This window comes from Portunus trituberculatus, chromosome 27 (assembly GCF_017591435.1).
Source record: "Portunus trituberculatus isolate SZX2019 chromosome 27, ASM1759143v1, whole genome shotgun sequence".
NCBI classification, from domain to species: Eukaryota; Metazoa; Arthropoda; class Malacostraca; order Decapoda; family Portunidae; genus Portunus; species Portunus trituberculatus.
Window position 1 is genome coordinate 17,448,136 of NC_059281.1, and position 11,120 is coordinate 17,459,255.

An 11,120-nucleotide genomic window follows, 5' to 3' on the forward strand; every position below is an offset into this window, starting at 1 on the left:
GTTTTCTTTACCAAGGTGGAGACAGGTAAAGGACTGAAAAAAATAATAAGAAATATCCCAGTAAGCGTGAATCAAGAAAGATAGTTTGTGGGAAATGAAAATACCAAAACCAACAGAAGGTGGAATAATTAACAGGTGTATTGGATCAGAAAGACACTTTATCATTCAGTGTAACATTACTTAAAACACCTGTGTAGCAACGTTCCATAACAATATAAGTGAAATAGCAATAAAAAATGAGGCCAACATGCAGTAGTCCTTATATTTCATTCTCATCAATAATATACTTGATCTTCCTTCCCATTAGTGTGTGTGCGTGTGTGTTTGGTAATGAAGTTGAATAAGAAAACAGAGAACCAATACTGAATTATCGATATATTTCATTCAGATACAGAATAATTACATCGTATCGGGTGTGTCTTTGTTTCATAGACACGACGTAACAAAGACGAGCAGCTCTTCATTACGGCATTCATCGTATGTGTGTGTGTGTGTGTGTGTGTGTGTGTGTGTGTGTGTGTGTGTGTGTGTGTGTGTGTGTGTGTGACCTCATAAAGCAACTGATAAATAACGCATCCTAAATGGTGTTGAAAATAATGAGATACTGAGGAATGCCTTACAAAACTGAGGTATTGAGCAATGAGTGAATGAGTGCTTGGAACGGTAAAGCACTGAGAAGACTAAAATGACACACGAGAACTTGAAATCAAAGAACACATATGAATATCCACCATCATTATATTTGAGCAATCCTTCGCACTAAGCGTCTGACTGGCTTTTTCTCGCCCAGCATATAAGAAAAAATGTAGAATGTTTATATGAGAGACGGAGAGAGGATATTGCACAAATGTGGGTGGCCTAGAGATATTTGGAAAGGTCTTCGAATAAACGCAAGAGACGAGGTGCCCTTCCGGTGTGTCTGTCTTTGTCTGTCACTTGGTAGGATTTGTCTCGCTAAACCCCGAGGGAGAAGAAACGAATCCTCTATGTTTTTTCTCTTATTTTTTTCTTCTATGGTCTCTCTCTCTCTCTCTCTCTCTCTCTCTCTCTCTCTCTCTCTCTCTCTCTCTCTCTCTCTCTCTCTCTCTCTCTCTCTCTCTCTCTCTCTCTCTCTCTCTCTCTCTCTCTCTCTCTCTCTCTCTCTCTCTCTCAAGCACGCTGTCGTAGGTGGTAAGGGTTATGGGATGGGACTCTCTTGCCGAAACGGTCCCGCTTTCTGGAGGTGTCAGGGGAGGTTTGTTGGTGGTCGTGGGGTTGGCTGTCGCCGCGGTGAGGTGCTCTGCATTTCACCCTGAAGGCGTGATCGCACACCTGAAGCTGTTGACTGAATGCTGTGCCTGAAAGAGGAATGTGTGAAAGTGAGGGTGTCTTGGTTAACAGAAGGGATAGAGTGTTGGGGGACACTGGACCGTATGTTCAAACGTTTCAGAGAGAGAGAGAGAGAGAGAGAGAGAGAGAGAGAGAGAGAGAGAGAGAGAGAGAGAGAGAGTGGTGAAGAAGAAAAATATTCAAGGAAAGATGTGTTTAAAACTCACACACAGAAGATAGAAAATAAGTGCGATCAATAAAGAATAAAAATAAGACTAGAAAATATTCAAAATCAGTGACGAGAAAAAATAAAATAAATTACCTATTGATAGATGGAAATATGAAAAAGCAGTGAGATATGGAGGCAGGATTAAGCATAAATGAATGAAAGGACTTAAGGGAGGCGAAGGGACGAAGCACGGACGCGAAGGCATGAAAGAAACGGTGAAGAGGAGGGGAGGAATGGAAGACTATTAATAAAGGAAGAGGAAGGAGATTAATAAAGGACAAAGACTAAAGATTAATGTAAGAATGGTAATGAAGTGTGAGGAAAGATAGTTAATGAGGAAAGGATGAAAAAGGGAGGCGTGAGGGATGTGGCGCCGGGCAGAACTTGAAGGCTGGAGACAGTGAGGGAGAGACAGTGTGATAGAAGTTGGGTTGGTAATAATGAAGGGAGGAAGAATTTAAATGGAGTAGCAGTGGCTTGGAAGAGAGTTTATTGATAGAAAGGGAAGGAATTGTGTGGAAGGAACAGAGGCAGAGAAGGGAAGAGACAAACAGAGACAAAGACAAAGACCACAGAGTTAAGTAGAAGCACGAAGGATGAAGGAAAATTTAATAACTAATTTCCATACAGCATTTGCCTCTTTTTTCACATTATCAGTAAAAAACAACACCGTCTATTGTTTTGCTGTGGATGGAGAGTGGGCTGTCAATCAATTTCCCGTGAACGTATTTCAACAAATGACTCAAGGGGACTGTGCATGACGCGAAGGAAGGAAAAAAAGCAAGCCACAAAACAGGAAGTAACTTAGAGGGGAGATGCTGCGGTGCCTCCAGCATTGAGCTCTTAAAAACTAGTTTCTTTCTTGCGTAACTTTCCTCCACTAGTTGATTATTCCTGAAGTTCATATAAACTGAATTTGAAGTATAGCGTTAGAGTGAAGTAACTTTGTTATTTTTATTATGGTTAATTGGGAGATAATAGTGATGGTGGTGGTGGTTCTCCTAACAATGATGGTGACAGTTATTTACATGGTAATGGTTGTAATGGTGGTGATTGCAGGTGTCTTTTTTCTTAGTTTTCTTCCCATTGAGAAGTAATGGGTTCATTTAGATAAACAAATCGTCTAAATGTTACACACACACACACACACACACACACACACACACACACACACACACACACACACACACACACACACCTGTAGGACACATATAGCTTGTGTGGGTGCCGTCAACACCGCAGAAGTGGAAACTGTTACATCTGGCGTCGTCGTGAGTGTCCGCGTAATATCCCGAAGCCAAGCCCTTGCACGTGAACCCTAAGATAGAGGAAGTCGATGAGAGGTGGACAGAAAGCAGTCACACTGCAAGAATATATGCACTAGACGAAGATGAAAACAAAGGACATGCATAAGTAAAACGTGTTGATGGACACGTAACTGAATCATCTAATGGTAACTACTCACCGGTTTCGGGGATTTGAATATCTTGAGGCCGCTGGGACGCTTGGTTAGACGTGTCTTGGATGGACCATCTGCCTGCAAAGTCTTCTCCTCTTAAGAGGACTGAAAGGGACTTTATTAGTGTTTCCTGCTCCATGCCCTCGTTCATGTTTCGCAGTGTATCCATGAACTTCTTTGAGCCTCTTTGAGTGACGGGCTTGTAGGAGCTGTCCACGGGATCCCAAAACGATTTGCCGCCATGATGCTGTTGTCTGTGTCTCTGGTCTGGGTTTGTAGTTAGCGCCACGTTTCTCACAGCCTGTGAAAATCCCGTAAAAGATCCTCTCGATATACCTTCACGAGAGCGGCTAGAAACATCCGCTCTCTTTTCTTCTTGGTGAACGAAAGGCACTTGTTGTTGTTCCCTTAACCGTCCAGGTTGCCTTGGAGAGCTATAAAAATCTCCATGTCTGAACAAGTTTTCCTGGAATGCACCATCGTCAGGGCTGCGATGGAAAGTGTAGGCTGGTTGACCATGTGAGTTGGTAAGCCTTCTAGATGCCGGTAGCACTTGACGCTGACGCCCATCCCGAGAAGATACAGAGACATGGAGTGGTGACTGTGATCTTTCAAGTGTATCAAATTGATGTCTGCTTTGTGCCAAATTGGCTGTCCCCCTCCTTGGAGCTGTTTGCACTGCAGGTGATGTCAAAAAGGTTGTCTGTGCTCGAGGAGCCGCAGTAATATCCTGGAAGGTTGTTTTCTGACTACGAGAAGACTGCAAAACGCGATCATCACCAGTAGTCTGAGAAGGACGGCGGAGAGATGGTGAATTCCAAGCTTCAGGATTCTGACGTTGTATTAATTGAGGTTTAACATCATCACCTGATGAACTACTAGCTTTAATTGGTAACAAGTTATTTTGCTGCCTCCAGATCCTTGACATAGGTAAGGCTGGTGCCGAGGTTTCCTGTGTTTTTTCCTGGAAGGCATCGACCTGTCCAGATTGTCCACTCTGGAAGACCTGCACCTCTTCATTTCTTGCCTCTGTTGTACTACTGAGTTGGTTTCTTATCCTTATTTCGTTCCTTGCGTCGCTAGACTGTCCTGAACCTGTCAGCCTAGAGGTGCCATCTCGGAAATTCGAAATAATTACCTTTTCATCGTTTGTATGTGACCGTGATGTCTGAACTCCTTTGGCTACTACCCCACTTTGTCTGAAAGTGGAAACGTCCTCTCCTGTAGTTCTGGGTCGGCTGTCTCCTTCACTTAGTGCCTCCACTTTCTTGAAACTTGCAGTTCCATCTCTGATGTGTGAGACATGGCGTTCCAGTTCAGATTCCAGCTTTTTCAGATGCGAAAGATAGGCGTCAGCGTGACTTTGGCGGTTACTGGATCCATAAATAGTTGTATCGTCAAATTTCTTTGACGAGTCTGAGTCTGCTACACCAGACTGTCGGAGATGTGGTGTTTCACTCTTTGTCACATCAGACTTTCGCAAATGCAGTGTTTGGCTCTCTGTCATGCCAGATTGTCTAAGATGCGGTGTTTTATTCTGCGTCACTCCTGACTGATCTAGATGTGGGGCTTGAGTGTCCATCACAGCAGATTGTCGGAGATTTTCTGTTTGACTATGCGTCACTCCAGGCTGTCTTAGTTGCGGTGCATGGCTGTCCATTACATCAGCCTTTTCGATAACCGTCGCTTGACCGTCTCCCACATTAGACTGCCTTGAATGTGAAATTTTGCTCTCTGTCACTCCGGACTGCCTTACATGGGACGACTGGTTCTCAGTAACGCTGGATTGTCGGAGATACGGCACTTGACTCTCCACAATATCGGATTGTCGGAGATGTGACGGTTGACTTATTCTAACACCCCTGACATCTGTGGTACTGTGCAAGGGAGGAAATTCTGGCTGCTTTTGACGTAGTTCACTGTGTTCCCTTTGAGTTCCTTCAGCATGTGTGTGACCAATAGCGGTGAGGCGGCCGACACTTGTTGCTCTGAAGACACCGTCGTCCCTCGTGAGAGGTTTTACGTTGTCATGATGATGAGAAGCGTGCTTGAGTCCCATGTGCTCTCCGCTCAGAAGTGAAGCCACTGCTGCTCCCTCAAGAAAGCCAATGTCATCTTTCGTTATTCCTGTATTATCTTTAGTTTGGAGGAAATTGTTACCTCCAGTGCCACCTTGGGTTGGGTTAGCAGTGTGTAGATCAGTCTGTCTAGGCGTGTGGGTATCGAGGCGTGGCTCCTCTTTGTCATCAACCTGGTCTTCCTCGTGCGATAAAGTCAACTGCGTGTTGTAGTGGTGGTCGTCTAAATGAGTGTGGGAGAGAGATGTGTGCTGATGTTGTTGTTGGTGTTGCTGCTGCTGTTGAGCGTGGTGTTGGTGATGATGGTGTTGACGTGTATTAGACTGCAGTGAGATGTGCTGGTGGTGAGGGTGGTGGTGATGTGCGGTGTGGTGTTGGCTGTCGCGCTGGTAGTGTTGCTGGTATGTGTTGGGTTGTAAAGATGCGTGTTGTTGTTGTTGTGCGGTTGACTGTAGAGAAGAGTGTTGTTGTTGTTGGTGTGCGGTGGACTGTAGAGAGAGGCGTTGCTGTTGTTGACGTGCGGTGGACTGTAGAGAGGGGCGTTGTTGTTGTTGGTGTGCGGTGGACTGTAGAGAGGAGTGCTGCTGTTGTTGGTGTGCGGTGGACTGTAGAGAGGGGCGTTGTTGTTGTTGACGTGAGGTTGACTGCAGAGAGGAGTGCTGCTGTTGTTGGTGTGCGGTGGACTGCAGAGAGGAGTGCTGCTGTTGTTGGTGTGTGGTGGACTGTAGAGAGGGGCGGTGCTGTTGTTGGTGTGCGGTGGACTGCAGAGAGGAGTGCTGCTGTTGTTGGTGTGTGGTGGACTGTAGAGAGGGGCGGTGCTGTTGTTGGTGTGCGGTGGACTGTAGAGAGGGGCGTTGTTGTTGCTGGTGTGCGGTGGACTGTAGACTGCCGTGCTGGTGGTGTTCTTGTTGGTGTGTAGTGGACTGTAGATAGGCGTGTTGCTGTTGTTGGTGTGCGGTGGATTGTAGAGGGGCGCGTTGCTGTTGTTGGTGTGTGGTGGGCTGTAGAGGAGCGCGTTGTTGTTGTTGTTGTTGGAGTGCGATGGGCTGCAGCGTGGCATGGTGGTGGTGTTCTTGTTGGTGTGTAGTGGAACGCAGAGTAGTGTGTTGTTGTTGTTGGTGTGCGGTGGACTGCAGAGGAGCTCGTTGCTGTTGTTGGTGTGCGGTGGGTTGTAGAGTGCCGTGCTGGTGGTGTTGCTGCGGTTGGTGTGCAGTAGACTGTAGAGAGGCGTGTTGCTTTTGTTGGCGTGCGCTGGACTGTAGAGGCGCCTGCCGGTGTTGCTGTTGTTCAGCGATGGTATGCGTGGTATCGTGCTGGTGATGGTGCTGTTCATTTTCTGTGGACCGTAACATCCCTTCTGACAGCCGTTCTCGAACATCATCCGACAAGTATTCAGAATTAGGAGTGAAGTGGTCGATAGGGAAAGAAGAACGGATGTTTTCGTTTTGATTGTGGATGCCAAAAGCGATAGGAAGATGTCTATCCTGCAGCTCTTCTTGATGTTCCAGGCCCTTCCTGTTGTCCAGTATTAGCGGTATTCTCCGGCCTTCCTGTTGCCCGGGAGAATCACTGGAAGTTTGAGGTAAGGTGCCAGTTCGGTGGATCCGAAGAGTGACAGATTTAAGTAGCGGCCCTTCTTGCGTGCCCGTTACATCAACATGCGAGGAGAGGTCAGAAAATCTATGGCGCGGTTGAGCGAAGTGAAGGATAGAGTCTCTTGTTTTCTGTGTCAAACGTTCAGCCTGGTTAAGCCGAGCTGATGAGTGAGACTCTATTTCAGGCTCACGGAGGGTCTGTGATTGGCTGGAATCATTTCGAGGAAAACTTGATACAACTGTCTGAGGAGTTTGCAGAACAGGAAAATTTTCCGTCTGTGGTTGCCTTACTGGCTTCAGCCTTTGAGGTTGAGATGCTCTCTGTTGGTTCTGACTAAAGCGATGTCTGATGAAGGTTTGCACTCGAGGCACGCCTGGACTGCTGCTCTGGTTGCCCTGGGAAAGTCTGCGTTTGGCTATTTCTTGTTGGCGAGCAGACAGTCGCTGAAGGTTATTGACTTTTGGCAAATACTGCTGCTGATCTGTTGAATGTTCATCAAACGACTCATCGAAGGAGGCAGGGGTAAGAATCTCTGAATGGACTGAGGAGTCTTGGTTAGAGGAAGAGGATGTTGTTGCTAAAACTTTGGGTGAAACGTCCATCAGAGAACCAACGGTCTCAGGAAGATTAGCACTTTCATGTTGGATCTTTGAATGGTCTGCAGAGATAGAATGAGTCATTGTCCGTTCTCCCTCAGATGTTGCGCTGTGTTGCTGCCTTTCCGCTGGAATGTGATGGTCCTCTGACTCAACACGCTCGTTATGCAGAGCTTGGGTGTGACTCTGCTGTCTCAACTCCATCTGAATGTCCTCTTCTGGCAAGTCAAAGACCACTTCTTTAGTTTCCTTCGGACCAACTGCAGCCCCCTGTGTGTCACCGTCTTGGTGTTTTACATGAGATGTTGTGACGTCATCACTACCTTGTGCTTTTCTTGGAAGATAAGTGGATGGTGTCTGTGTTAGGACGTGGTGCGGTTCTTGGTGGACAATTGATTCCTCTCCTGTAGTGGAGTGGGAATGTGGTGTCGCTGGCTTGTCAACACTATGTTCCAAGTCCTCTGGAAGCGATGGCTGTTGATGTATCTCAGACAGCCTACGGTCTTGGAACTTGACAGGAGGATTCTGGCGAGCCACCAATCTCGAACCTTTTCTCTGAATTCTAAAGTTAGGGCGAAGAAATCTCAACCGTCTTCTGCGTAAGGGAAGGGAGATTCCTCTCCGTTCTCCCTGCTCACCCGATTCGTCATCACTAAGACGAAATCGCGGTCTTCCTCCCTGCAGCCTAACTCTTTCCCTAACTCCAGCGGCCGGCATGTTAATATTTTGAAGGGACGTTTTCTCCTGCTCGCCACCACTCTTTCTGACGGGGACTTGTGACGCCTTGACTGGTTGCTGGGAGGGCTCTATTGCCAGAGCCTCATGTTTGCCATCGTTTCGCTTCTCATCTTCGTCTGATAGGATCTCTCCTTGATCCAGACTCCCATGATCCTTGTCATTCATTACCGACTCAGGCTGAAACCCTTGCCTTCGAGAAAGGGAAGAATCTTGCGTTGCCTTGATGGGCCCGTGAATCTTAGTAACTAGTAACCTGGGAGCCTTCGTGACGTGCTCCCCTGTGCTTTCAGCTGCGTCCCTTGAAATACCAGACGACTCACGTTCCTGAGCATATCTAAGTCCACCTTCTCGTCGCGATGTCGTTTCTCGTGGCCGCGTGGGAAGCGGTGAAGGAATACCCGCATTAGAGGGATCTCCTCTCCGTCGTGGGACCACTAGCCCCAAAGCAAACCTTCTTTGAGCTGCCTGACGAAAATGTTTCTGGATTCTTTCTTGGCGCGACGAGAGGTGAGGTGAGGAGAGTGCTTTGTCAGTGGAGAACCTTTTATGGCTGCGACCAACAGGGCGGAAGGGTCGTTGCTGTATTCGGTGCAGCGAGTCTTGCGGGGCATTCCTTCTCGACGTTTCAGTGCCAGCTTCCTTTATCACATCATGCTTACCCTCACCATGTGAAGTGTCGACCTCTTGACTAACGCCCTGCAAAAATACATATGAGAATGAAACTCTTACAGAATACATCACTTGCCTCTCCTGAAGCATGTAATGTCTCGATGTGTCAAGTCTGCCGTCCTTAGTCTTACATTGTCAAGGGAGCGTTGAGATACAAGTCCATGAGAATATTGATGATAGGGGAAGGATGGTAGCTCATTTTTATCTGTTTGTTTGAGCCACTCAGCTGGTCTAACGTCTCGTTCGCATGCTTGATTAATTCCCCTGAATATCAGTATCGCCTTATTTCACTTAATCCTCTTCTTGCTCATTCGCGGAGAAGTTCACACTTCTCTTACGAGTCTCTCTCCTCAGTCTTCATGTACTGCCATGTGTCACGTCACCTATTCATCTCTTTATCATCGCTCTACAGTCTCCCGTCTCAAGTGTCTGTCCACTCCGTTATTTCTTTCACCTAACTGTCCCGGAATTTCTTCCTCCGCGACACACTGGTACCCTTATTCAATATTCATCAAACCTCTCACACTCAGTCATATAATAATTATAATTCGACTATTATGACTTCCTCTGCCTTCCAACTTGTTCATACGTGTTTTTCTCCTCTCTCCAATTCCTTGTTCCAGTGTGTCACTCAGTTTAAACTGATTTAATCTTCTTTATATTCACTATGTGCTGTGCGAGATAGATAGATAGATAGATAGATAGATAGAGAGAGAGAGAGAGAGAGAGAGAGAGAGAGAGAGAGAGAGAGAGAGAGAGAGAGAGAGACTTGACTTACCCTGGCAATTATTCCAAGGAAGAGTAACGTAACACCTGGAGAAAAAAGAAAAGTTAATTATGGATCATTATTGGCTATAATAATAGTAATAATAATAACAATAATAATAGTAAAGGTAATAATAATAATAATAATTATAACAGTAAAAATGATAATGATAATAGCAATGAGCATCTGTTGAAATAAAAACTAGAGATGAATACACATAAACTCAACTAGAACACTTCTTTACCCATATTTCATACTCCCTAACCAGCAGACTCTACACACAATAACAAATAAATCTCCAAATCAGTAATTACCCAAGTCGCGAGGCAAACGAAAAAGAAAACGGGGAAAAAAAAAGACATGTAAACAAAAGCAGCACGGGGAGCGAGGCAGGTGGGCGGAGAGTTAGCGGGTTAGAGAGTTAGCGGGGATCGAAAGGGCAAGCCGAGAGCCGCCGGGAAGAGAGGAAGAGTCTCATCCACGAGCCACTAATTGACAGTCTCTCCCACACACGCTTATGGCGGTAGAAGAGTGCAGCGAGCTCGTTACCGGTCTGATAATTATCTCGGCCGGCAGTAATTACCTCACCGGGATTAAAGTGGAAAAAAATGAAGGGAAAAACTACCGATTTGGTCTTTCAATTTGAAGGCGAAAAATGTTATTGCCACTTTAGACTTTTTGACGCGTTTTTTGTTTTCTTTTTGGTACATGGTGGTTGATTTGGTTTGTCTTTTTGTCCGCAGGTGATGGTGGTGGTTTTCATTCTGTCCTGTTAGAATTATCACTTTTACTATTGTTATTATTATTATTATTATTATATTATTATTATTATTATTATTATTATTATTATTATTATTATTATTATTATTATCATTATTATTATCATCATTGGTGGTAGTAGTAGTTAGTAGTAGTAGTAGTAGTAGTGGTAGTAGTAATAGAAGAGGTATTAGTAGTAGTAATATTACCAGTTGTTATTTTTGTTTTATCGTTTGTATCTTTAACATTACCACCATCATCATCACTGCCGTAAATTTTGTATATTTTGCATCACAGTTGTGTTTACTATGTACAACTGCACTAATTTCCTCCCACCGTTGTTGGGATGCAGTGTGTTGGTACAGGTGGGGCACACCAACACGTGGCCAGCCGCCCCGCCACGGCGCAGCTTTGGAAGTGTAATAGGATAGTAGAGTGGATCGGTTCTACTTCCCATCGGCTTTTGTGGGATCAGAACCTGCCTGGCTGTGTGCGAGTCCCTTTTTTGTTTTGTCTTGTGAACTTGTCAGCGCGTGGCCCTTGTATCCTTTGTGTTTCTGTTTTGTTTTCCTTTTCTTGAACGATAGTCGTTACTTCTGTTATCAAGATCTTTTATACATCACTTGACGATAGAATTTGATATTTGCCGTGCCTGATTCGCTTTTCTTTTCCTAGTTCTTTCGCCATCAATTCATAATGAAGCCATTTTTGTGGCACTTTAATTCGTATTTACAAAGAGCTTACAGACGCGTGCTTCTTGGAAATATTGCCTTTGCTCTCATTTACTTTTAACTCCAAGCATATTTGCTACGATTCGCGGTAAAGGCGTTAATCTGCCTAGTAACTTCAAGGGCCTTTGCTGACACCACACTGCACGCGCCCGCCTCGTATATACCGGAATATACGAGTATTATTTGTTCGA

The 11,120-nt window shown here is 45.4% G+C and overlaps 1 protein-coding gene across 1 annotated transcript; it reads right to left on the reverse strand.

Moving 5' to 3' along the window:
- Positions 1-360: 360 nt before the first annotated feature.
- On the reverse strand, positions 361-10,655 carry LOC123509478. The gene is made up of 5 exons (XM_045263768.1): positions 10,535-10,655; positions 9,452-9,486; positions 3,003-8,700; positions 2,736-2,855; positions 361-1,337 (listed from the first exon to the last, which is right to left on the reverse strand). Exons 1-5 carry the CDS (start codon positions 10,653-10,655, stop codon positions 1,150-1,152), a joined length of 6,162 nt encoding a protein of 2,053 aa, XP_045119703.1. The 3' UTR covers positions 361-1,149.
- Between the last annotated feature and the right edge of the window lie 465 nt (positions 10,656-11,120).